The sequence below is a fragment of the Borostomias antarcticus genome (genome assembly GCF_949987555.1).
Source record: "Borostomias antarcticus genome assembly, chromosome: 12".
Classification (NCBI taxonomy): Eukaryota; Metazoa; Chordata; class Actinopteri; order Stomiiformes; family Stomiidae; genus Borostomias; species Borostomias antarcticus.
The window spans coordinates 17404008-17431998 of NC_140245.1; the positions used below are offsets into that span (position 1 = coordinate 17404008).

The window sequence follows — 27991 nt, forward strand, 5'->3', positions numbered from 1 at the left end:
AGGTAAATGAGGATGGCGAGTGTGAAGTACCAGAACGGGGACATGGTGATGGGCCGCTGGCCTGGGAGCACCCTCTACTACGAGGTGAAGGTGCTGAGCTATGATGCCCAGAGCCAACTGTACACTGTCATCTACAAGGACGGCACGGAGCTGGAGCTCAGGGAGGCTGACATGAGGGTAGGACAGACAGGACCCTTCACTACTACTCCATCTTATTCTCAGCGGACACTCCAATACAATAATACTACTCCTCTAGGCTACACAATAGCAGTGCACTAAATATATACATTGTTGTTATGTTATTACTATGTAATAACAGGGTCTAACAGGAAGTGTAAAATAAAGGACTTCTGTACAGGGTGGATTAAGCTTGCAGTTCAGCTGATGAAGGTCTCAGCACCGAAACGTGACCAATAAATGGCTTTTAATTGCAAGTGAAGAAGACAGTGTGGAGGCGGAAGTGGGTTATTTTACTCCTGTTGGACCGTGGTCTTCTCTGACCCACCTGTCCACCTACAGCTGTGCAAAGGTGTTGCTCCTTGACCTGACGGAAGTGTGTCTCATTCCAGAGCGGAGAAAGGTTCCGGTCCAGCCGGCGTTCCCGCTCCCGCTCTCCAGCGCGCAGACGCAGCCGCTCCCGCTCTCCGGCCAGGACCACCCGCCGCTCCTCCTCCCGCACCGCCGCCGAGGCCCCGGCCTCCCGCAGGGACGCCGCTCTGAAGGAGGCGCTGGAGGTCAGTCTCAGAGCAGCGCCAGGAGGCCTAGACCACACCTCACCAGGCTAGGCAGGGGGGCAGGGGGTGCATGTGAGGGTTTATTTGCTATGACCATCAGAAAGAAAGCTGACACAGCTCTTGGTCAGAAGGTTCTTAGTAAAAACACTTGTATTTGTGCATGGATGGGTCTGTGTGATGTTCATGGGTCTGTGTGATGTGTAGGGTAGTTAGTAACTTTACCATGCTAGTCATACAACAACTCATTGACCGGTAGTTTACTGTTCTGAAGTACTGTAGATTTAACGTGTTATGCGTATACTGCATCAGCATTATAGTATGCATGTGAATACTGTGAGTGTCCTTCTCATAGGACTCCTGGCTGTGTTTCTCCTCAATGTTTACCATCCCCTCTCTGGGCTGTTTACTCCCGCCTCCCACATCCCTGTACCCTTCCCCCCACCCCCATATCCCCATTCACCAGGCTAAGCCTGCGGAGAACAATCGCAAAAGCACACATGAACAGAAAGATGAGAATGACTCTGCTAACAGAGTTAACCAGGTGAGACCTTTACTAAACTACTAGCTTTGTACCCTCATTTTGTTGTTCTGTTTTTCCTGAAACCATCACTAACCCAACCCTGTTAAAGGTTCATTAGTACAGTGGTATCTGATGGACAAGTCCCTCCAGCTGAACTGTGCGTTAGTAAATGGGCTTTACTTCACTGCTGCAATGGAATGTCATGATGCATGCATGTTGTGTGTGTGCGCGTTTTCGTGTGCGAGGGAGTTACACAGGAGTGTCTGTGTGTGAGTGAGTTGCATGGAGTTTGTGTGAGTGGGTTGCACGTGCGTGTGTGTGTGTGTGTGTGTGTGTGCGTGTGTCTGTGTAACTACACGAGTGTCTGTTCAAAGCTATCCAGCTGACTGAAGCACCTCACAGGGTCCTGTTATGTTCCATTAGCCAGTCACATGGCCCGCCGACATGTGCCTCCTCTTTTCTCCTCCGGTGGGAATGTTACTGCAGCTCATCCTAATCAGGACTCGAGCCCAGTTCCTCAGAACTAAACGTAGTTCCTGCTTCGGAGGTGGTACCAGCCGGACCGATCAGGAACTCCACAGGTTGACGTCAGTAGGCTACTACATCGTTGCAGCTACATGCAGCGTCGTTGTCATGTTCACCAGCCGGCACCGCCGTTATCTGAAATTATAAAGCAGGCTAAAAGCTGTTGTAAAGTTTTATAAGTTTTTATATTTTTTCAGGTGAGAAAAATAACACCTGCTTTAATTTGTATACATGTGCTGCATTGTTTTTGGCTAGGTATTGTTTCTTCTTCTTCTGTAGCTGTCCCTGATTCACGTGTTGCATTGTGCAGGGTGACTTGTTGATGTTTTATTAGCGCCCTCTGCAGTATTTTGCGTTGCACTTCGCAGGTGTAGGTAGTAGTTCATAGATTTTTTCTCTGTGGCTGTATCTGCTGTGTTGAAAGACCTGCGTTCTGTTTATGCGCTGCGGTTTACAGGTGCATCCCCAAAAAATAGAATATTGTGAAAAAGTTCATTATTTTCCGTAATTTAATTCAAAAAGTGAAACTTTCATGTATTCTAGATCCATTACACAAAGTGAAATATTTCAAGCCTTTTTTGTTTAAATCTTTATGATTGTACAGTATGTTCAATATGTTCATTTATACACTCAATACTTGGTCGGGGCTCCTTTTGCACAAATTACTGCAACTCACTCAATGTGGAGCGTGGCATGGAGGCAATTAGCCTTGAAATATTTCACTTAAAGTGTAATTAATCTATAATATATGAACGTTTCACTTTTTGAATTAAATTACGGAAAATAATGAGCTTTCCACAATATTCTAATTTTATGAGATGCACCTGTACAAGTAGCCTACTGCGCTTTTTCATAACCATAACACCCATGCCTTTGAGTGTGCATCTTCACAGTTCTGGAATATATTGGGAGAGAGTCCAGGAACCCGTACCAGGAACCAGCAAAGTTCCTGATGGTTCTTGGTTTGGATGGTTCCTGTACTATTCCTACAGTGGAAATATGACTTTAGTTTATGTCAAACAAACTCGGCCTATCTTTGTCGCCAAGGGTTGCACTAGCCCTAGCACAACGGTGGTTTTCTGGTTGGTTGGCGGTGTTGCCTATTAAATAGGTAGTAGGTTAAATAGGTTCGATAAGAGGCTGGTTTTCCTAGGTCCTCTTTTCCAGAGTACAGGGTATTAGCTTTACATATTCCTCCACTGACTGCTGCACAGCCTGCCCTGTGTTTCAGCATGTGAATCATGGTGTTTAACTCTATTATGTGTACGATGGTTTGAGTATCAGTCCACAGTATGCTTTGTTGACCCTTCTATGTAGTGTCCCCCTCCTGTGTCCACCTCATTGGAGCAGCCCTGAAGCCAGGTGGTTTACCACTGTGTCCATGGCCTCCCTCTCACTGACAAGGGTCACTGTGGGTTAGCTCGCTGTTAGTTGTTTCCTCTATAGCATAACTCAGTGCTCTCTCTCACTCTCTCCCGCCTCCTCTGTCCAGAAGGGGGATGCAGAATCTGAGAAGAAGGTTGAGAGCCGTTACAACCTGCGCCGTAGGAAGGACGATGGGGACACCAAGCCTGCAGGGCAGCAGCAGCAGCAGGAGGAGCAGAAGGTGGAGGAGGAGAAGAAACCAGCCACCACCCCCAAGACCACCCAATTGGAGTTTGGAGGCAGGATGGGTAAGTAGGGGTGTAGCAGGGGTCGAGGGGTGGGGTAGGAGAGATGAGGTGTATGTGTGGTAAGAGCTACTGTTCACAATGGCAGTGGGATGAGAGCATACCATGATGTCCCCTCTCCTCTAGCGTAGACACTGGGAGGGACTGGAACCACTGTACCTACGGCTCCGGTAACTCAGTTCAGTGTGGGTGTTTGTTTCGTGCCATCCTGCCCCCCTCAGGTGTGCTGTTCATGATGCTGCTGCTGCTGCCAGCGACGGTGCTGGTTCTGCTGCTGCTGGGGGGGCAGGAGGACTCCAGCCTTATGAACCTCCCCCCTCCGCTGCCCCCCCTGCACACCCTCTGGGATTGGGCGGCGCTGGCCACCGTTACCCTCTGGTTCCTCTGCCAAGCTCTGCTCTACCTCCTGCCCATCGGCAAGGTGAGGACAGGACACACTCATGAACCATCACACACACACGCACTAGTGTTGTCACTATACCAAAATTATAACTTTAACCTAAAACATCAGGAAAAGTAGGCTAATGAATAATACAATATCAGGTATAGCCTACTGGTCTCAGTGCTGTCTGCTGAGGCGGAGTAGGAATGTCAACTGTTTAAACTAAATAAATTACATAGATATTTAATTGTATTATTTTATTCATTAAATTAAAAAAAAACTCTTATTTGTAAAATAATAAGCTTGGGATGCTACAATTATAAACTGAAAGTATCTGTTCTGCTCCACTAGTCTGACAGATTGAATCGCCATTCAGATTCAGGGGCTGGAGCCAGGCTACTGATCCCTCTCCTTCACTCTGTCTGCGCGTGCAACAGAGTGGGTCGCAGCACAGAGCAACGGTGTTCACGTTATGGCATGACGAGCTCCAGAGTTTACAGATTGCCTCATTAATATTATGAGGTTCCCCAGCTATTAGCATTGGGCTTAAATCTGAAATATTGCCAAATAGGCGCTTTTTGCTTTTGGAAATCCTCTGCCACTGTCTAGAGTAACCAACTGTGCAGCCCTCAGCCCTTTCACTTTCCTTCGCAAACGTTCTTTTCAACTATTTTACAACCTTTTTCCGTTAGACTTGTGTTCGCCACAAACGTTTGCAGAAATAAGCGAATGGTCTGAAAGTAATTTGGTGAACTGGACTGACGGTTGGCAAGCACACTCTGCTTAGGGAGTAGCAGAGAGGAAAGGAAGTAGCAGAGGGACAGAGAGAAGCAAAGCGATACATGCACACTGACCCAGATGGACAGAGTAGCAGAGAGGGAGAGAGACGCACGCACACTGCCTCGACAACTCGGAAATACGGCTCATTCTTAAAGTACCGGTACTAATAAAATGGGGTATTGTACTGTTTTTGACGGCAGGCTATCGCGGTACCTTTCTAGTACCGTGCAACCCTAACACACACACACACTAGGGATGAGACAGTATGGATTTTTGCAGTACGGTACGGTATCTAGTTACGCGGTACGGTTTACGGTATTTCACGGTATATGGCATTTCACATCCCCAACACACATAAAAAAACAAGCATTTTACTTTGAAGGAACTACAGCGCAACACATGATGGAAAATACACACTATTGTAATTAAGCTCAGTTTATTAATAGCAAGCTTATATTAAATTACAAAATTAACTGTTTCAAGCAACTTGAACTTTCAGCAGCGCATTATTGTGTAATGCCGTAAACGTAATACTGTAAACACAGGGAATGTCACGATTCTAATACCGTGGACATTTTATACCGCGGTTCACGGTTTTACGGTATACTGTCTCATCCCTAACACTCATACACATGCAAGGCTTGTTAGCTCAATCACTCTCAACCCTTTAACTCACTCACACTCTCGTTCCCCCGCCTGCCCCCCCCCCCCACACACACACACACACACATGACTCTCCTACCTAATCGTGACCTGCCTGGGCCACATGACTGCTGTGGTCTGGTCTGAGCTTGCTGGGTCGACCTGCGTAGCTCAGGAGATTAGACTGATCAGCTGGAGCAGTGTCTCTGACGGGGAACCACAGGGCAGAATGTGGGCTTTGTCCTCTCTCTGTCAGGCTGCTGCTCCTCCTCAGCACACGCTTGCTTGACAGCGCAGTGGAAACTTTCAGACTGACGTGTTGAATAGAAAGTTTGTATCCTAACATGAAGAGAAACACCATCTGACTGACCTGGACTGGCCCTTGCAGTTACAACTGTTCTCTAAGGCTGAATGGGTTTGAATAAGTCAAGGTTACTACTAAGGTTACTACTTCTACTAAACTAAGGTTGAATAAAGTCAAACAAGGATTGAATAAGGTTAAACTGGGACTGAGTAAGGTCAAACTATAGGGTTGAATAAGGTAAAAACTGTGGTTGAAAGTTGTGAAACCTGTCTCTCTCCTGTGTCCAGGTTGTTGAGGGACTACCCTTGAAGACTGGAGAGAGACTGAAGTACAGAACCAACGGCTTCTATGCGCTCGTCCTGACTGCTGTTGCTCTGGGTGCTGCCCTGCACCAGGAAGTGGACCTGACATACATCCACAGCCACTTCCTGCAGCTGGCTGTGGCAGCCTTTCTCTTCTCTGTCCTGCTTAGTTTGTACCTGTACACTCGCTCCCACTGGGCTGCTGACCAGGACCTGGCCCCTGGAGGAAACTCTGGTGAGGGAGGGGTGTGTGTACATGTGACTTGTGCATGCGTGTTGTTTAGAGTCTACGATGTGGGCCTGTACTGGAAGGTCAGTTAGTAACAGTAGACTTGCGTTCTGTGCCTCCTTAGGTTATGTGATCTATGACTTCTTCATGGGCCATGAGCTGAACCCTCGCATCAGGAGCTTCGACCTCAAGTACTTCTGTGAGATGCGGCCCGGCCTGATCGGATGGGTGAGTGTTTGGTCTGAACCAAGATGCCTTAAAGCCTGGCTTCGCCTTATCTGGAGTGATGCGCCACAAAACATGGGCAGAGGGGCAGAGCCAGTGCTGGGGAACCCTGACAACCTTTCATTATTTACCTTTTATTATTAACTTTACTCGTGCTTTCTTTTTCTTTTTTTTCTTTTTTTTTTTATAACCTTATCCACTTTGCTGCTGTAACGTTGCAATTTCTACTTGTGGGAATAATCTTATTTGTTAAAATCCAACTGCATTTGAACATTATTTCATTGGGAGCATATAGTTGGGACTAAATGAAAAACTAATTCAGGTAATACACCTTGCCGTTTGTGTATTAACATTAAAAACCTCAGTGAAGTGAGAGTTAGGACTGGGTTGAAAAAATCTATTTTACTGTTCAAAATCGATCTTCATTTGAATTAACGATTATCGATTCAGAAATCCTGAGATCAATCTTTTAATATATGCTTTTGTTGGCTTTTGGCGTTTTTCTTCTTCTGTTGCTCTGCGTTGTGTATTTTTTTTGTAAGCCTTGATAAGAGTTGCAGCACCATCTAATTATGACCCACGATGTTAATAGCCTTCTTGGTGTGATAGTCATTGATGAAATCACCCAACACGGGATTGGAAGCGGCGACAGATGATAGATTTATTGTACAAAGATACAATCACATTGAACACTGGGATGTTTCCCTCGTCTCTCTCCCTGCTTCTCTGCTGGCTGCGGCTGTGGCGCGAAGTCAAGGTCTTAGACTTCCCTTCCCGCATGGTGTTATCAGCGGGCCTGCCTGCTGGGAGCAGCGAATCTGTCCGTCCGAGTTGCCGACCGTTTCCAAATCAAAGTCTCAAGGTTTGGTTGAGACGTTAAATAGTGCTCTCTCGGCCCAGCCCCCACGCCTAAGCCTGCCCGTTTAGGTGAAGCTAGATTGGTGGATATGTGACCATACAGATGTGTCGCCTGTCACCCTAACATGATATCTTAATCACCATTGGTTGTCAGTCTAGGTTGTGTCTGTTTATAGTGTCCCATAGAGATGTGTCATTAATACCCCAGAGGAGAGGCCCCCCTTGTGGCCTAAGTGTGACCTCTTGACACCCACTACCCTGAACGGCCACAGCAGCATCAGCTGTCTCCTTCTATCCCTTCCACTGCACATTCCAGACTGTTTACATGAGCACAAAAACACACAAACAAGCATTACATTGGCTTTAAGACTCTGTGGACTTTTACCTATATTCTTCAATCTCTCCTGTGATTCTATACAATCGCACAGAATCATACCAATCTAGATAAAATGTCACACAGAGATACATAGGGAAATAAACATATGAATCCTTCTTTCTCCAATGTTGCCTGACCACGTAACACGGACCGGCTGGCTTAAGACCCTCTGTACCTGGAACCATCCTCAAAGATAACAACACTCAATATAACAAAACAAAACACCCCACCCCATGCATCATTTATTAAAAAACACACCCCTAAAAGCAAAGCAAAAACAAAGTTGACCGAAATAACATATCTGAACCTAGCATTCAGACAGGCACCTTTACAAATTAAGCATTACTGCAATCAAATCATAATCTGGGTAGAGAGACGTAGTCTCTCGCCCTGGGCCCCTCCTGACCCTGCGGACCTGATAGCGGCGGCGCGCCTCACAGGTGCAAGCCTGAATCCGGATTCCCAAGCCCACACCAGCAGCCACGCCCAACACTACCATCCCCACGGGTCCGGCCATCTCTAATAATAAGAACAGTAAAGGATTTCCCTGCAACTATTCAAACCCGTCCCCCTGGGTGAGGAACGGCGCTGATATGGAGAGAGTCAGTCCTAACCCTGATCTTATCAATGAAATTTGATCTGAAACTTCAAAACGTTATGAATGACAGTTAGCTTTACCCGTCCACTGATTGGTCAGATAAACTGTCCTGTAATGTCCCTGCTTCAGTTCTAATGAATATGTCTCGACTGTAACCTGAGGATTCACCTGTACAGTATAACTCTGCTTAACACACTTGACCACTATTGGCCTGACCACTCCCTACAACCTGTGGATGAAAGGATGTGATTAGGGTGAGTGTGAGTGAACTGTGTGAAAGTTCAAGTGTCCCGTCTTCCACCCGAGGTAGCGCTGTCCGTCCCCTCGAGCTGCTGCACGTGATCACTCGCGTCCAGAGTAAACCGGAAGGCCTTCTCCAACTCCATCTGTGGTACAGGAAACAAAAAGGAACTATCACAGTATCAGACGTTCAACAAGGTATATTGGTTATGATGGATGATGGAAGATGGATGATGGAAGATGAAAATAAAGGATTAATTATCATGAAACACTGTCAGACTTTGGCTTGTCGGCTCAGGATCTACGCTCTTACTAAGGCCCTCAACACTAATTTCTGTCCCTTTCAGCAGAACTACAGTCATTGAACAGTGGCACATATTGGGATATTTCAGAGAATGCCCCAAAATGCGTTCTTCACCCCGAGTTTGCCCTCATGCCTAAGACGCATGATTCTTTAGCTCAAGGGCTCTGTTCGAACAACACTGCCATCGTTGTCCCTGACTTTTGGAGTGTTAGGCCACTGATGTTATTTGATGATAGTCTACGTCCTGAGTCCCTGAGAGTGTCTCAACCTGAGTGTCATGACCTGTGGTGGTTCTAATCCTCAGAGGGCGGTGGTTCAACCACCTTGCATTGTCTAGCATGAATCCAATTTGGTTTCCCGGCTACCTTGACTGCAGTGTTGGTGATGAGCAATACCTGGAACGGCCCATTCCACTTCGCGTCCAATGTCTCTCTTTGATATTTTTTGATCATGACGTACTGGCCTGGGATCAGAGTGTGTCCTCCTTCTGGGACATCACTCCATGCCGTACGCACCTGAAGATGAGCTTTGGCTAGTGCCACGCTCAACCTCTCACAGTAACCGATCAATGCGTCACTTGTGAGATGAATGTCTGCTTTTCTGAGGTCGATGGCTCTGGGGAGTGACATTGGTCTCCCACAGATGACCTCAAACAGACTGAGGCCTGTTTCTCTGTTGTGTGTTGCTCGAATGAAGCAAAGATGTTCAAAGCATCTGGCCAAGGAACGCCCTCCTGGTGATATTTGGTGAGCCTGTCCTTGATGACGCGATTCATGCGTTGTATCTGACCACTGCTCTGGGGATGATAGGGGCCGTGGAGTGATGGTATCAATCTGATAAGGTGGAGACGTTTGGACTGGTGACAGATGTTTTGGACTGGGTTATTGATTTCGGGCCGCATTCTTGGCTGCTTGGTCCGCCAAAGCGTTCCCTCGGCTGTCAGCGGTGTCACCACGCGTGTGGCCCTTGACCTTCAGCACCGTCACTTCTTGTGGGAGGCGGATCGCCTCAATCAGTTTTCCATCGATGGTGAAGGCTGTCCACGGCTGCACCTCCTCTGCCAGAGGCACACTGTAGAAGCCTTGTGTCATGTCTATGACGGTGAACCATTTGTGCTCTGGGTCTAGGGCACTGAAGATGGTGGACCGGTCCGCCACTAGGGGCGCCAATCATTTTTGTCTTTGGCCCATATGGGATGCCGGGTTAGGTCCGGTTTAGTCACTCGTCTCAGTTTTGTGAGTCTGATTTTTCCCCCTTGGAATTCAAGAGATGAGTTGAGTCAGGACGTCAAATCCTAAGAGAGGATCTCCTACGAGCCCCACCCAGATTGATGTTTGGAACTTGTGTTGTAACCGGAGGGGGCCTTTGACCCTAGGGAAGGATGTTTTCCTGTTGGAGCGGGAGTCAAGAGAGATTCTGGAGGTGGGGGCCGAGTTGCCCCCCCCCCCCCCCCCCGAAGCAGAGCCAGAGACTGATGGGTGTGTGTGAGCTGCCGACAGAGAGCCCAAGGTGACAGACAGCTCGGAGAGAAGCTCAGTTTGTGTTGAGTTTTGTTGGGTCTCGGAGTCCTTTAGTATCTGTTGAAAGGGAGAGCAAGGCCCTTTTGATTCTGTCGCACGTCAATGGTAAGACCTGCTCTTGGGCCTGTACTGCCCCTGTAATCTCTCCTCTGTCTCTTGTGATTGTTAGTATGGCAGCTTCAGGTCAGTCTGCCCTCTCGATAACTCTGTCGTTTCCAATTTAGTTACAAGCTCCTGTTTTGCTTCCTTTAAGCATGTGATGCGGGCTTTCAAATCCTGTCTCATTCTTTCTGACTGGATTTTCTCCATCTGAGACTCATATTCTGATCTGCTAAGAATCAGGGAACACCATTGGAGGCGTTCATGTGAGTCTCTGGGGAGACAAGTGTCTTCCCCCAGGCCCTTGTGATGTCGGCTAAGGGCCATCCCCCCTCCCCCTCTGCTTGAATATCATATTTAGCCACCACCTCATCCTGTAACTTGATTAAGTTAAGCCTTTCCCAGATAGCCTGTGACATATCGTTACTTATTTCCCTTAAAGTGACATTGGGCGTTCTGTGTCACCTTTCGCTTGTCATTTTGGGGGGCGCTGGGCTCCCCCGCAGCATCCGAATCTGGGATCTGCTTAGGTGGACTGGGAGACATTATGGGACAGAATGTTGTGCCAAGTCCTTTAAGGAAATAAAGATGTTGAGACTTTCTGGAGACTGGGAGTGAAGTGTGTGTGGTAAAAAGCACCCTCAAGGTCGCCTTGAGGAATGTAAGAGATATGAAGCAAGCGATATCCCTGCCGTTGGGCTAAAGAAGAGAGAGGTAGCCTACCGCTCAGTGAGCGGATGAGAATGGAATAAAAGTTTTGGCCCTTTATTTGTTGGGACCGAAGTGTGTGTCTATGCACTGGGTCTCGGGTCCGGTTTCAACACTTCTGGACAGCTCCTACACCGCTCGGTTTGTCAATGACACTCAAGTCGAGAATAGATAGCTGTAAATGTGCAGTTGAAAAACTGCTGGATGTCTGTTCTACACCACTCGGATTCTTATCCTAAAACACGCAAGCTGAGACTTAAACAGACGGACCGAAGTGTGTGTCTACACACCGGGTCTCGGGTCCGGTTTCAACACTTCTGGACAGCTCCTACACCACTCGGTTTGTCAATGACACTCAAGTCGAGAATAGATAGCTGTATATGTGCAGTTGAGAAACTGCTAGACATCTGTTCTACACCACTCGGATTCTTATCCTTAAACACGCAAGCTGAGACTTAAACAGACGTCTACCTGTTCTGACCCTCGGATTCTGTCCTGAGACACGCGAGCTAAGAACTTGAGAGGTGTCTGTGTGTGCACCCGTTCTGTCCCTCGGCTTCTGTCCTGAGACACGCGCGCATACAATTGGAGCTCATCAGAATGCATTCATAAATTATTGCAGGTATACCTTTATTGTTATAAATATGTCTAGACATTTAATCATAGTTTAACGTGTTGGAGGCTATGTGTGTGGTTTATTAGATTGGTTCTTTCTTGAGAGACAGAGCACTCACCGCCCGTTGTATGGCTCTGAATGGCTCGAAACCCAGGTCAGTTCCGGCAAGGCGTCCCCCACCGTCTGGTCTGTGTTCGGCTGGTAATTCGGGTTGTGCTTGGCTCTGTCTTCATCCGGGTGTCACGGCACCAAATTGTTGGCTTTTGGCGTTTTTCTTCTTCTGTTGCTCTGCGTTGTGTATTCTTTTTGTAAGCCTTGATAAGAGTTGCAGCACCATCTAATTAGGACCCACGATGTTAATAGCCTTCTTGTTGTGATAGTCATTGATGAAATCACCCAACACGGGATTGGAAGCGGCGACAGATGATAGATTTATTGTACAAAGATACAATCACATGGAACACTGGGATGTTTCCCTCGTCTCTCTCTCTCCCTGCTTCTCTGCTGGCTGCGGCTGTGGCGCGAAGTCAAGGTCTTAGACTTCCCTTCCCGCATGGTGTTATCAGCGGGCCTGCCTGCTGGGAGCAGCGAATCTGTCCGTCCGAGTTGCCTACTGTTTCCAAATCAAAGTCTCAAGGTTTGGTTGAGATGTTAAATAGTGCTCTCTCGGCCCACCCCCCACGCCTAAGCCTGCCCGTTTAGGTGAACCTAGATTGGTGGAGGAGTGACCATACAGATGTGTCGCCTGTCACCCTAACATGATATCTTAATCACCATTGGTTGTCAGTCTAGGTTGTGTCTGTTTATAGTGTCCCATAGAGGTGTGTCATTAATACCCCAGAGGAGAGGCCCCCCCTGTGGCCTAAGTGTGACCTCTTGACACCCACTACCCTGAACGGCCACAGCAGCATCAGCTGTCTCCTTCTATCCCTTCCACTGCACATTCCAGACTGTTTACATGAGCACAAAAACACCCAAACAAGCATTACATTGACTTTAAGACTCAATTAAAGGAGTTTTACCTATATTCTTCACTTTTTTCCTTGGATGCTTGAAGCTTTTAAACCCATTAGTCTGGCATGCTAGAGTAGCTATCTAGCTAACGTTAGAGCTAGCTAGCTACGTAGCTAACACTCTAGCTTAAGTTTAACTATCTACTGCCAGTAGCTAGTTCATATTATTTAGCTAGCTAGCACTAGTAATATAATCATTCTGATCATCCGAATCATCAGTCTGATCATTAGCTGACATTAGCTAGCTAGAGAGCTAACTGTAAGCCAACTAACTGACGGAAGGCGTTAACTTCTGGTGTTGCAGACATTTCAAAATAAAAGGTCTGTGGAAAGACACTCAGTTTTCCAGGCTGGTCATTCTCACTGACTGTAGAGTTGCAACTTGCACAATATTGTGTTGACTGCTGTGTGTTGGTCATCACAATCAGTTGGTCAAATAAAAAGTACATTAATGTCACTGCTTTGCAGTGAATTCTTAAGGTAGGCATTCATATTTTAAATAATGCACCAGGTTAGACGGTTCTTCCTTGTACAATTTACAGCATTTGTTCTCTCAGAACCTCTTTCATATCAAGCTAAATTGGTGTTGTAACTGAAATATCCCTTACCAAATCGATATTGAAAAGGAAATCGAATTGGGACCTTGTCAATGATAGTCTAATCGTTTTAGGAAATCGGTGACGATACACAACCCTAGTGAGAGTTAACATGGAAGAAAGTCCAAGTAAATTGCACCTTGTGTGCCAGATATGCTACCAACTACTCATTAGAGTGCAGGACGGCCCACTATCCATGAATGTCCATGAATATCATACTATAGCTTATTCCTATAAGTTCTTGCCATAGTGAGAGCTTCTGGGTACACAGAATAGGCTTTGCCAGACCCAATTCGCTAAAATGCGAAGGTTAGTCATCGTATCAAGTGGGTACAGTCAGTGTATCAAACCCGCAACATATTACAGTGGTTCTCAAACTTAATAATAATGTACCTTCTTTGAAATCATTTTTCAATCAAGTACCCCATGACCAGCGCACAACCTTTTTGCTAGAAAAAAACCCTATAAAGAGGTACAATACAGTGACATCAGTATTTGATTTAAACAACTTTGTAACTGAAAAACACTTTAATGCTACATCTCAAATATATATATTTTTCCTTTTATTTTGACCAAAGGCAGTTTTTAATTTATATATGTTGTGTTTTTGTCCAGCATAGTCTCGGCCAATACAACAGCGGTTGGAAGTAGGCCTAATAGGTCTTCAGCTATGGTGAATGGCTTTTTGGCTTTAGCTACAAGCAAAGACAAAGCATGAAGCATCGAGTGCTTTAGCTGATGTTGTGGAGATTATTGAATATAAAATGTGGTCGTTTCATTATAATTAACAGTACGATTGACAATGACGAGATAACAATAGCTAGTATTTATGGGCCGAACACTGACTCCCCTACTTTCTTTCACTCTCTATTCTCTCTATTCTTTCACTCTCGGACGCCTTCAAATGCAACTAACAAAGAACTTCTCAACACCAAACATGAACAACTGCAACAGCATTTTAAACAAAAAAAAACAGAATACGACCTCAGAGTCCGTCAACAACATTTAGAATTCGGAAAAAATACTAAATTATTGGCGAATCAATTAAAACAACAAAATTAAAAATGCAACATCACATCAATACAAGACAGCTTTGGAAATATCACACAGGACTAGGGCTGGGTTTAAAAAATCGATTCATTGATTCTGAATCGATTCTGAATCAAATGATTCAGAATCGATTCATGAATCCCAAAATCGATCTTTTATTTAATGAATGAATGAATAAATGAAGGAATGAATAGCATTAATTCATTCAATGATTCATTCATTCATTCATTTTTGGAAATCAGTATCGATACCCGAACTCGAACACAAGGATGCCCACAAGTACACCTGGCATCAGAACACCTTAGGCCGAAGGTCGATGATCGATTTCGTTATTGTATCATCTGATCTGAGGCCATGTGTTTTGGACACTCGGGTAAAGAGAGGGGCAGAGCTGTCCACTGATAACCATCTGGTGGTGAGCTGGTTTCGATCGCGGGGGAAGCTTCTGGACAGACCTGGACAACCCAAGCGTGTAGTGAGGGTGAACTGGGAACGTCTGGAGGAAGAGCCTGTCCGGAGAGATTTCAATTGCCACCTCCGGCGGAGCTTCTCAGGCATCCCTGTGGAGGTTGGGGACATCGAGCATGAGTGGTCGGTGTTCAAAGCCTCCATTGCTGAAGCTGCGGCTGGGAGCTGTGGCCTGAGGGCCTTGGGTACCTCAAGGGGCGGTAACCCTCGGACACCGTGGTGGACAGCGGTGATCAGGGAAGCCGTCCGACTGAAGAAGGTGGCCTTCCGGGATATGTTAGCCCGGGAGACCCCAGAAGCAGTTGCAGGGTATCGACTGGCCCGGAGGGCTACGGCTTCGGCCGTGACCAAGGCAAAGCAGCGGGTGTGGGAGGAGTTCGAAGAAACCATGGAGAAGGACTTTCGGTCGGCACCAAAGTGTTTCTAGAAGACCATCAGACACCTCAGGAAGGGAAAGCGGGGGACCATCCAAGCTGTATACAGCAAGGAGGGGACACTGCTGACCTCAACTGAGGAGGTTGTTGAGCGTTGGAAGGAGCACTTCCTTGAGGAACTCCTGAACCTGACTAATCCACCCTCTACGATCGAGGCAGAGCCGGAAGATAATGGGGGGGTCGTCAATGTCCTTGGAGGAGGTCACTGAGGTAGTCAAACAACTCCACAGTGGCAGAGACCCAGGGACTGATGAGATCCGTCCAGAAATGCTGAAGGCGCTGGGTGTTGAGGGGCTGTCTTGGTTGACACGCATCTTTAACATTGCGTGGAAGTCTGGGTCAGTGCCAAAGGAGTGGCAGACTGGGGTGGTGGTCCCAATATTCAAAAAAGGGGACCAGAGGGTGTGTGCCAATTATAGAGGCATCACATTACTCAGCCTCCCAGGGAAAGTTTACTCCAAGGTGCTGGAAAGGAGGGTCCGGCCGATAGTCGAACCTCAGATCGAAGAGGAACAATGCGGATTTCATCCTGGTCGTGGAACCACCGACCAGCTCTTTACTCTCGCGAGGATCTTGGAGGGGGCTTGGGAGTTTGCCCAACCTGTCTACATGTGTTTTGTGGACTTGGAGAAGGCTTACGACCGGGTCCCTCGAGAGGTCTTGTGGAGGGTTATGCGGGAGTATGAGGTGAGGGGGTCCCTACTTAGGGCCATCCAATCCCTGTACACCCAGAGCGAGAGCTGTGTCCGGGTCCTCGGCAGTGAGTCGTCTTCCTTTCCGGTGGGGGTTGGCCTCCGCCAGGGCTGCGCTTTACCAATCCTGTTTGTGATTTTCATGGACAGGATATCGAGGCGTAGCCGTGGGGAGGTGCGTTTGCAGTTCGGTGAGTTGGGGATCACGTCGCTGCTATTTGCAGATGATGTGGTCCTGATGGCATCAACTGCCTGCGACCTCCAGCACTCTCTGGGTAGGTTCGCAACTGAGTGTGAAGTAGGGATGTGCACGGTTAACCGATTTCTCGAGTACCCGAGTAGGCAATCTGCTAGTCGGAAAATAAATACTACTCGGTTAATCTAAAGGCTATACAATATGGCATGTTTGGCCGTGAAAGCGCGCATTTCTGAGCGCCTGTGCCCTTTTTCAATTGTTACCAAAGAGGATAGAGCGTTGGCGGCTGCCTGGAGAAAAGCGCTGTACTGTATATGGAGTCTTTTTAAGAGCGCTCCGGCACAGGCCCATGCGCGTATAGCCTACTCGTTTTCCAGCCTATAAAGAAATATTGAATGAATAGGCCTGTTGTTCAATAAATCTATTTAGTTTTGCATGGACATTTCTCTAATGAAGGCTTGACGCCGAAACATCCATTATTGTCCAATAAATTGGAAATAGGCAGTGAGTGCCGCGGTGCTTTTTAGATAACGCTAAAAATTAATTCACTTGTTATCCGGCATCGGCAGTAAAGGCTTGGTTTAATACTTAATTTATATTAGTAAATTAGAGGTCTGGTTGCATATTGTAGGCTTAGAGTTTTCAGAGTAGCCTAACGATAGGCTTAATAGGCTATGAGCTGGGCAGTGCATCCAAATTAAAAGGCTGCGTTTTTCGATTCCGATAGCTTCATGAAAACCTGTGGGTTATTCAATCTGATAAGTAATGCATCCAACCACACATCAGCGTTTAAATATGTTTATTTGCAAGGGCATGGACGAGACATGAAAGCACCGCCACGGTAATAACGGCGGAAAAAAACGTATTCCCCTCCGAGGGGGCCGGGGTTCAATGCGCTCTGTCTGGACGGTATCTTTTTTTGAGTAATCTTTTTTTTGAGTAATCGGTTACTCGAGTAGGATCAGGTTAGGTTACTCGGTTTTAAAATTAGTCGAAATTCCCATCCCTAGTGTGAAGCAGCTGGGATGAGAATCAGCACTTCTAAATCTGAGGCCATGGTTCTTAGCAGGAAACCGGTGGCCTGTCTGCTCCGAGTAGGAAATGAGTCCTTACCCCAAGTGAAGGAATTCAAGTATCTGGGGGTCTTGTTCACGAGTGAGGGAACCATGGAGAGGGAGTTTGGCCGGAGAATCGGAGCAGCTGGTGCGGTTCTGCAGTCGCTTTACCGCACTGTTGTGACGAAAAGAGAGCTGAGCTGAAAGGCAAAGCTCTCGATCTACCGGTCTATCTTCGTCCCCACCCTCACCTATGGTCATGAAGGATGGGTCATGACCGAAAGAACGAGATCACTGATACAAGTGGCCGAAATGAGTTTTCTCCGGAGTTTGGCTGGGGTCTCCCTGAGAGATCGGTCGAGAAGTTCAGTCATCCGGGAGAGACTCGGAGTAGAGCCGCTGCTCCTTTGCGTTGAAAGGAGCCAGTTGAGGTGGTTCGGGCATCTAGTGAGGATGCCTCCTGGGCGCCTCCCTAGGGAGGTGTTCCAGGCGTGTCCGGCTGGGAGGAGGACGCGGGGTAGACCCAGGACTAGGTGGCGGGACTACCAGGGCTTCCGTTAGGGAAAATCAGTACCGGTCAATGTGTCCGGGAAGATTAGACTTTTCCGGACAAAGTGGAGAAATTCCGTTCATTATATTATAATATGATATTAGGCCTATTATAGGTGTTTGTCGCGGTGATTGGCCGTTGTGTATCTTATATATGCCATTTATTGTCTTATTTCACATCCGTATGATTAAATGTGTGATAGGCTGTCATGATTCCATGCGCTAGGCCTATATGTAATTGCACAGCCACAAAAATAGTCAGCTTTGAATTGCGACTGTAGGCTAGAACATGAATGTTTATTTCAATTGCGTGAATCGGATTTGAGGATGTAGGCTAATTGGTTTGTTATGTTATGTTATTTTTATTTATAATGCCTCCCCCAACCAACTGTTACATCAGCCCGGGGCGCAGCCCGGGTACAAAAAGAGACAAACAAAAACAAAGGACTGCAGAGACACAAAATGAAACTACATTTAAGACACAAGACAAGGACATAAATGATAGATCGTCTGTGACAAAGAGGTGAGTTTTAAGCTGTGCTCTAAAAGAGTCCAGGGTGGTGGCAGACTTGATGTTCAGAGGAAGCTTGTTCCATAGCCCAGGTGCCATCACAGAGAATGCACGGTCTCCCTTTGTGACAAGTTTTGACCGTGGGACCTTCAGGGTCATCTGGTTGTCAGATCTGAGCTGGCGACCAGGCCTGAAGTTGGTAGGTTGGTCCAGGAGATCTTTGATGTAAGCTGGGGCGAGACCATTGAGGGCTTTGAAGACATATGTAAGTATCTTGAATTTCACTCTGCGCTTCACAGGGAGCCAGTGAAGGGAGGAGAGGACAGGAGAAATGTGTTCCCTCATCTTAGTGCCTGTCACCAGCCTGTCAGCGGCATTTTGGACTAGCTGCATGCTGTGGATGGTCTTGTCGGTGACCCCGGCATAGAGGGCATTACAATAGTCCAGTCTGGAGAAGATGAGCATTAGTACGACCCTCCGTAGGTCGCTGGAGGAGAGGAAGGACTTGATTTTGGATACTGTGCGCAGTTGGAAAAAACAGGATGGTTTGGGATTCGCAACAGTAATATGTGTTTACTAATTTCTCTTTCCAGTTTTAGCCTACCCTTTTTATCAATAAAACAGCGTCATTATAACCATGGACATTGCAGTAGGCTATGAGGATGAGGAGGACATAACTGTTGAGAAACAACTGATAGGCGGGCTGGGCTAAATAAAGAAATGCCACAATGCATGTCTAGATATATAACATTTGTATTTAAAAGTGCGACATTTAGGCTTCTCGTAACATTTTAATTTAAGGCCTACGGCTGCGCTGATTGGAATTCATGGGCTAGGCCTATAGCCTAATTTCGGCCTTTTATCAGATAGGCTAAAATAGAACAAAACTCTTTGAAAATAAATATAGCCTCCTTAAATAAAGTGTGAGAACTTACAACCTGCATAGGCTAATTTCCATTCGATATTAATGGGCCTATGCATTTTCGCCTCAAGCTCCGTACCTCGATCGGGCTCCCTCTCGCTTGCTATGGTGGCCCGCTAGCCTATAGGCAGATTTATCTTACGGCTATTTTTTAATCGCATATGCAGTAGCCTTAACATTAACGGAACAAAATGAATAGGCCTATTCGTTTTTTTATATTCAAAAGGAATCATAATATATGGAAATTTAATTTTAGCCTATTGTACGCCTAATACAATTAGGGGGATTTATTGTGACCGGAGAGATTTTAATATATCGGACTTCAACAGATTTTTCCGGACAAAAACCGGTAATTACCGGCTAACGGAAACCCTGGGGACTACATCTCCGCACTGGCCTGTGAGCGGCTAAAGATTCCCCAGGCAGAGCTGGTTGATGCTGCTAGGGAAAGGGATGTCTGGGGCCCCCTGCTGGAGCTGCTGCCTACGCGACCCGACCCCGGATAAGCGGACGAAGACGGATGGATGGAGTATCGATACCCAGCCCTAGTATTGATGTGTTGCATAACTTGGCAGTCATGTAATTAAAGGAGAATGCTCGTTTTTGACAACCTGGACCTTATTTACGGCATATTATAAGACGTTTGACTCACCGAGATAACGTTGGTGTAATTTGGAGGCCTGTGGAAGAAATTTTAAATCCAGCGCGAGCCAAGTATATCCATGTAATGGCGGCGGACGGGGCACTGAGAATGCAGCTTTTAGAAAATCTATTTTCTCGCTAGTTGTGCTTACATAGAGCGAGGGCTTGTTGTGGTTTTTCACATGCCTCTGTAATATGATCTTTAGAAACGTCTTTAGAAACGAAATAGCTTCCCCACTTGCTCCAGCACGCATGCGCACAGTGTGCTGGAGCAACGCTTGCTGCCAAGGGTGTGCTATTTCGGTGTCAAGTACTGAGCGAAACTTCCTGTCACCAGTAGGTGGCGCTCTAAGCGTGACTCAATACCGACGCATAGATGTGTTCAGGACGGTACCTTGATGAAGTGTGAGAAATGTTGTATAAATCGGACAATGTATGTAGGAGTTATGATGACTTCCTGCTTGACCGGTAGGTGGCACTTCCGTTTCCACCACAAGATTTCCCGCCAGTGTACTATCCAGTACACCGAAATTCTAAAATAATAAATTCATAGGGTCTCATGCAGTCTCATGTTACAGATTTTTTTTAGGGTCTTGTAAGGCCAATTCATAAACTAATAGAAAGTAAAGGTGAATATTGAACCATAAAAAGTTCTCATTGAGCTTTAAAATGTATATTTAAATGTTTTTATTGAACCTATAGTGTATATATATATATTTGTAAATTAATATTTATAAAAAAAACGTACCCCCTGCAGGACTCCAACGTACCCTTAGGGGTACATGAACCCCCATTTGATAACCACTGCCATATTAGAGAAACGGTTGTGATTGGCTCAACCAATAGAAATCAGTTTGAACGGGTGGATGACTAGACTGATCTGTGGAGTGAAACAGAATGTGAGCTCATGTGATCAAGATGGTGACGCCAGGCTAAGTCTCTCTGAAGACTCAAATATTAGGTTGAATCGCTGTGCTCTCCATACTACATAATAGAGTCTATGCCACTTTGTCGCCCAAGCTGGTGTTCTGAGGGCATATCGACGGGTCAAAGTTGAAAGAGTGACAGGGTGTAGTAGCAAATGAGGGCCAGGTTGGGTGGGAACACCTGATCGCGAAAGTCTGATTGGTGTCGCCGGGATTCTGGCGATACCAATGAATTGCCAGAATTTGAAAAACAGATTTTGCATGAGGTGTACCCCATAGAGAGATCTGCAGCATCCAGTAATGTAGTTAGTGCAGCTTATGTAGTGTATAAGCAAAAGAGCTCTCATGGGTCTGGTGTTGAAACTACCTCAGGCTATGTCTCTTAGGCTTTCAAACTGAAATGTTGTTTATCTCTACATCACTGGAGGCTTCTGGTATCAAAATCATGTGTACCTGGCGCCCTATGGTGGTCAAATCCTTAACTGCATTACACCATGTTGCTGATACTCAAATTCCACCGAGTCCGGCTGCGTAGTGTTCCACCAGCCAGGTGCTGGAGAGGTTAGGTGATATATGAAAAATGTTTTTGATTAGGGGACACTGAGGTGTGCTGGCTTTCAAACAGTTTGTTGGCAAATAGATTTGACAACTGGACAATGGAATACATTGCACAGCAAATGCAGTATCCAACAGTTCACTCATGGCTAGCTAGCAATGGTACAACTATGGGATTAACTCATTTGGGTTGCAAAGCTGCCACTCTTATGTTGCTATAACCTACAATTATCAGAACAATATGAACATTGTTGAAAGTTTTCCATCCACCCATCCATCACCGGATGAGGAATAAGCACCGCAAAGCGATCAACTATCACGCAAGCAGGACCCAGGCTGTTCAGTGCATTTCTCCGATCCGGTGTTGTGACCCCGTCTCTAGAAATGTTTTGGACGAGTTGCCGACAGTTTGCGCCTCCAGTCAATCTGCGTTCCTGCCTATGCCGTAGCCTGACGTGCACCTTGTAGCCCCCGTAGCTTTAACGTTACCGGCGTAACGTTACCGGCTATAGCCAGCCAGTGGAACTGTCGTGTTCAGACGGCTCTAGCTCAAAAAGTATTTATGTCAGCTTAGATATTTAGATGGATAGAATCAAGACAAAAAGACGATCAGTTTGATGTTTAATATGTCCCATAATACTTTCGGATGTATTATATTATGGAGCTACGAACACACAAAAAGTCTCCAATGGCACAGGGAAGAGAAACACAGACATCAACGCCGACTCAATTGGCCTTCACTGTGGTAAATCTGGAATGTGATTGGACTAACAAAATGTCAATCATTAAATCCTGTTCAGAGTACTGTCCTCCCTTATTTTTCAGCGTTTTGGCCAATCACAAATGAGCATGAAAAAATTGCATTACATTGATAGACCCCCTAAGGGACACGCCCAAGGGAGGCATTCCTCCCTTCCATAAATATCTATGGGTCCTCCAGCTGCTTGTTATAGATGTCACTGTTGGAGCTTTAGAATTTCAATAATGGGTTTTTATCGATAGGGAAAACCTGATGTATGAACAAAACTGAGGTAATATTAATTATAAATACATAAATGCATATATTTATATTTTAATCCCTCTCTTCTCTCCAAAAAACTGAGGAGGACTGTCCTCTACCTCAATGGCCTCCTCTGGTGTGTGTATATGTCTCTCTGTGTGTGTGTACGTGCGCATGGTGTGTGTACTGGGTGTGTGTGTGTGTGTGTGTGTGTGTGTGTGTGTGTGCATGCGAGGTGTGTGTACTGTATGTCTCTGGGTATCAGTGTGTTTATGTCTGTGTTCAATTCAGTGTCCATATACTCCGGGAAAGGTTGAGTTCCCGTGGGGGAGGGGGGAGTAGCCGACAGTTCCAGACTCCGAGAAATTAATTTTCGGAGGAAGGTGGGTGGGGGTGAAGTGTCAATGATGAATCTTGATTGAGCCACATTTGATCCACTGAGTTAGCCTAACATTTCAATGAAGCAAACTTCTATCTATAGCCAATATTCTCTGCCGGGTCCGCCCAGACCCTAATATCAAAAATGTAACTTTTTTACAAAAATACCTTCAGAATTGGCTAAAATTGTGAAAATTAGTTTTGTTGTGTTTATATAACTGCTGTGGAGGATATCATGAAGCCTTGTTCCAATAAAATAAGTAGAGGTATTTATTACCCCTCTTACTTTGAAAGGGGTCTCTGGAGACCCTAACACCACCAAAGGGCTAAGCAATGCTAGTGATTCCACCACTCTAGATGATGCTAGTGATTCCACCACTCTAGATGATGCTAGTGATTCCACCACTCTAGATGATGCTAGTAATTCCACCATTCTAGATTATGCTAGTGATTCCACCATTCTAGATGATGCTAGTGATTCCACCATTCTAGATGATGCTAGTGATTCCACCAGACGTTTCAGGAGCCGCTTTCCGTTGCTGAAAGGGGTAGTCGGCCCCACAACAAAACCCAGATGTAGCCAGACTCGCTGGAATTCCCGGGTCTTTAAATACAAACAGTCTAAATGTTTCCTTTTTGTCGTTGTGGTCAGGTGGTGATCAACATGTTTCTCCGTTGTTTTTGTTGAGGTCAGGTGGTGATCAACATGTTTCCCTGTTGTTGTTGTTGTGGTTGTTGTTGTGGTCGGGTGGTGTGATCAACATGTTTCCCTGTTGTTGTTGTGGTCAGGTGATGGTCAACCTGTCCATGGCGCTGGCGGAGATGAAACTGCAGCAGCTGGACAGCCCGTCTCCAGCTATGATCCTGGTCAACTGCTTCCAGCTCCTCTACGTGCTGGATGGCCTGTGGAACGAGGTAACACACACACAACACTGCAGTATCTGGTAACTTTCCCGGGCTCTATCATGAAATGATTAGTTTCTGATAGTTATTAGATAATCATATAACAACAATATAGGATGAAAGACGGTCTAAGTTAAATCAATTTTGATTGTAGCATAATTAAATTAAACTAGAAAGTACATTTCCTGGAGAAAATGTGAGGTGGACTAGCTGCTGCAGCTGTATGTAACAGCTACTGCTAGAACTACTACGGACCGGGCAATGTCCATGCACCGGCGAAGACCGTGCGTCTCTAGCCCACTCAGGGGCTGAATTGTGGGGTCCGTGGTGTGGACAGTGGCGTGGTGGAGAGACTCCACCTAATCAGGTCAGAGCTGGTCGGGGACAGTGTACACCTCTCCGGGCCACCTACCCGCCCGCACCGGTGAAGACCATGTGTCTCTAGCCCACTCAGGGGCTGAGTTGTGGGGCCCGTGGCGTGGATAGTGGCGTGCTGGTTAGGCTCTGCCCCCTTGGATCACAGCTTGTCGGGGACAGTACAGTGACCTCTGGGCAATTTCCATGCGTCCACCATTGAAGACTGTGTGTCTCTAGCCCACTCAGGGGCTGAAAAGTGGGTTCAGTGGCGTGAATAGTGGCGTGGTGGCGAGGCTCCGCCCCTTTCGGTCATAGCCAGTCAGGGACGTAGTACTCCTCTCCGGGCTACCCACCGGCCCCCACCAGTGAAGATCATGTGTCTCTATTCCACTTTGGCTGAGTTCTGTGCTACCACATTAGTTATAAAAGGGTGCCTGTACCTTTAAGAGAGGCTGCACATGCACACAAATTCAAAAAAAGCAACAGCTGCCACCACTCTAATCTCAACTGACACTCTTATCCTAGACATGGTCCGCTTCAGACAGCTCTATCTTGAAAACTATAAATGTTACAGCTTATATATTGACACCATAGGAATCCTGAGAACTTGCTATGTATGCATTTCTATGTATAATATGTCTGTATAGCTTAAACACTATAGGCATGGGTAAAAATGCAAAATTAGCAGCTCAAAAGTTAGTTAGTGTTTCAATGAGGAGCGCAGTTGCCGAACAAATCGTCATACCTCAAAAACGGTAAGTCACACAGCTTAGATACTTACATTGTACGAATCAGCACAGTTGTGTGAACATTTCGCTATATAATATGTGTATGAGCTGTTAAAACTGTAGGCATAGCGACAAGTTAGAAAAAGGGTAGAAATTCAAAATTAACAGCTCAAAAGTGTGGGCACCATACGTTTCAATGGAGAGCGCAGTTGCCGAACAAATCGTCGTACAGCGAAAACTGTAAGTCACACAGCTTAGATACTTATATTGTAGAATCAGCACAGTTGTGTGAACATTTTGATATATAATATATGTGTGAACTGTCAAAATTGTAGGAGTGCCAGCAGTTTACAAAATGTGTGAATATTTTCAAAGCAACTGCTGCCACCACTCTAAAAACATAAAGTTTCTGAACATTCCAAAAGCAGTTTCAAGCAGTTTCAATGGGACAAAAAATTGTTTTAAAAGTTACATTTCTAAAAAACTATAAAAAATATCCAAAATCTGAATGGATACGTTAAAGAGCTAAACATTATGCACATTTTAAAGTTTGAATGAAGTTTCTAGCACAAAGTATGAAGAAGAAGTTAAGGAGACAAAAACTGGGGAGAATAATAAGAAAGAAAGAAAGAAATAGTGGGAATATCACAAGTTGGGCTAGCTTTTGTAAGATAGCCCACCTAATTAAATTTGATAACAATTACCTGACAGCTGTAGACTAGGATGTTGATGGGGCCCTATTCAGACGAAGAGCAGCTGAATGTTGTGGTTCTGTTTGTCCCTCCCAGGAGGCCATCCTGTCCACCATGGACATTGTCCAAGAGGGCTTCGGCTTCATGCTGGCGTTTGGAGACCTGGTATGGGTTCCCTTCACCTACACCCTGCAGGCCTACTACCTGGTCACCCACCCCAGCCCACTGGCCCTGCCCTGGATGGCCGCCATCGTCACCCTCAACGGTGGGTCGCAGGGCATAACTTACAGGACACTGACATGCAGAGGTTACAGGAACCGACATGCAGACGTCTGAGTGCTTTGAATGTAGTGGCTGTTCCAGGTCTCTGCGTGTGCCAGGTGTTTGTGTTGTCTAAGTGTGAGTTGTGGTAGACAATTAGTATTTTAATTCTCTTTTCATTGGGTTCTTCAAGCTCTTGGATACTATATCTTCAGGAAAGCAAACTCCCAGAAGAACTCTTTCAGGAGAAACCCCTCAGATCCCAAACTAGCCCGTAAGTCCTCAATACCTGTTTGACGCCACCGTCACTGTAATAAGAGCTGAAGTTATATGCAATGGTGGAGTGGCAATCGTCACAGAATAATGACAAGGACAGTTCCAGATAGTGACCTGAGACCCTTCTCTGTGTAATTGTGTGTGTGTGTGTGTGTCTCCAGACCTGAAGACCATCCCCACGGCAACAGGGAAGAGCCTGCTGGTGTCTGGTTGGTGGGGCGTGGTCCGTCACCCTAACTACCTGGGTGACCTCATCATGGCCCTGGCCTGGTCCCTCCCCTGTGGTGAGTCACACAGCTCTACACATCCCTACATAACTGTGTGTGTGTAGGTTACAGTCTTAATCCCTACATAACTGTGTGTGTGTAGGTTACAGTCTTAATCCCTACATAACTGTGTGTGTGTAGGTTACAGTCTTAAAGGAGAATGCTCGTTTTTGACAACCTGTACCTTATTTACGGCATATTATAAGACGTTTGACTCACCGAGATAACTTTGGTGTAATTCGGAGGCCTGTAGAAGAAATTTAAAATCCAGCGCGAGCCAAGTATATCCATGTAATGGCGGTGGACGGGGCACTGAGAATGCAGCTTCTATAAAATCTATTTTCTGCCGCGAAAGGGTTGTTTTCATCAATCTGTCTTTATGAATCACTAGTTGTGCTTACATAGAGCGAGGGCTTGTTGTGGTTTTTCACATGCCTCTGTAATATGATCTTTAGAAACGTCTTTAGAAACGAAATAGCTTCCCCACTTGCTCCAGCACGCATGCGCACAGCGCGCAGACTGGCTATTCTCCGTTACGTCTGTAGGCTACACTCACGGCTCACATTCTCTACGCTACGATCGGCTTGTTGGTGCCTGGAATATTGTGTGCAATATGCCTGAATATTTATCGGATTTTGAGGATATAGAAGATGACTTAGAATATGATGGACGCCGATCGTAGCGTAGAGAATGTGAGCCGCGAGTGTAGCCTACAGACAGAGAATAGCCAGTTTGCGCGCTGTGCGCATGCGTGCTGGAGCAAGTGGGGAAGCTATTTTGTTTCTAAAGACGTTTCTAAAGATCATATTACAGAGGCATGTGAAAAACCACAACAAGCCCTCGCTCTATGTAAGCACAACTAACAATTCATAAAGACAGATTGATGAAAACAACCGTTTCGCGGCAGAAAATACATTTTTGAGAAGCTGCATTCTCAGTGCCCCGTCCGCCACCATTACATGGATATACTTGGCTCGTGCTGGATTTTAAATTTCTTCTACAGGCCTCCGAATTACACCAAAGTTATCTTGGTGAGTCAAACGTCTTATAATATGCCGTAAATAAGGTCCAGGTTGCCAAAAACGAACATTCTCCTTTAATCCCTACATAACTAACTGTGTGTGTGTATATTTCAGTCTTAATCCCCACATAACTGTGTATGTGTGTAGGTTTCAGGCTTAATCCCTAGTAGGACTGGGTGATAACTCAGATTAATTTGATATCGCGTTTTTTTAAACTATGTGAAAAATGCCTAAATTGCATAATCGAGATCAGTGACACTCAAACACCAGCACCAGCAGTTCTCTCAGGAGAGTTTTCTATTCTCATGCAATGAAAGCAGAATGTCTTCATTTGGAGATGTGACTCGTCTCTGTAGCAGCTCTTCATTTGGGCCATTTTCATTAGCCTACCCTGTAGGAGGATCTGGGCCTACAGAAACTGATGACATAGCCTACTTGAATGACACTAAATGTTTCCACTGTTTATTCTCTCTCAGACTAAAAGGTCAGCCTTATAAAGAAAACCATTTTTGAATCATGTTTTCTCGAGTCCATGTAAGCAGAAAAAAATTTAGATTTCATATTTTGGCCATATTGCCCAGCTAATCCCTACATATCTGTAACTGTAGGTTTTTGTCTTAATCCCTACATAACTGTGTGTGTGTGTGTGTGTGTGTGTGTGTGTGTGCGCGTGTGTGCGCGTGTGTGCGCGCGCGCGCGAGAGTAGGTTTCAGCCACCTGCTCCCCTACTACTATGTGATCTACTTCCTGATTCTGCTGGTCCATCGGGAGGCGCGTGATGAGGCCCAATGTCGGAGGAAGTATGGCTCGGCCTGGGACGACTACTGCAGAGCCGTCCCCTACCGCATCTTCCCCCGAGTCTACTGA

At 46.1% G+C, this 27991-nt stretch overlaps 1 protein-coding gene across 1 annotated transcript; it reads left to right on the plus strand.

The window, feature by feature from the left end:
* Positions 1 to 6: 6 nt before the first annotated feature.
* lbr (lamin B receptor) lies at positions 7 to 27991 on the plus strand (the record flags this gene model as incomplete). The annotated part of the gene is made up of 12 exons (XM_084446718.1): positions 7 to 177; positions 570 to 734; positions 1198 to 1275; positions 3272 to 3452; positions 3671 to 3870; positions 5845 to 6094; positions 6213 to 6316; positions 23409 to 23534; positions 25396 to 25564; positions 25754 to 25834; positions 25998 to 26120; positions 27831 to 27991. The coding sequence occupies 12 exons, from the start codon at positions 7 to 9 to the stop codon at positions 27989 to 27991; spliced, it is 1809 nt and encodes a 602-aa protein (XP_084302844.1).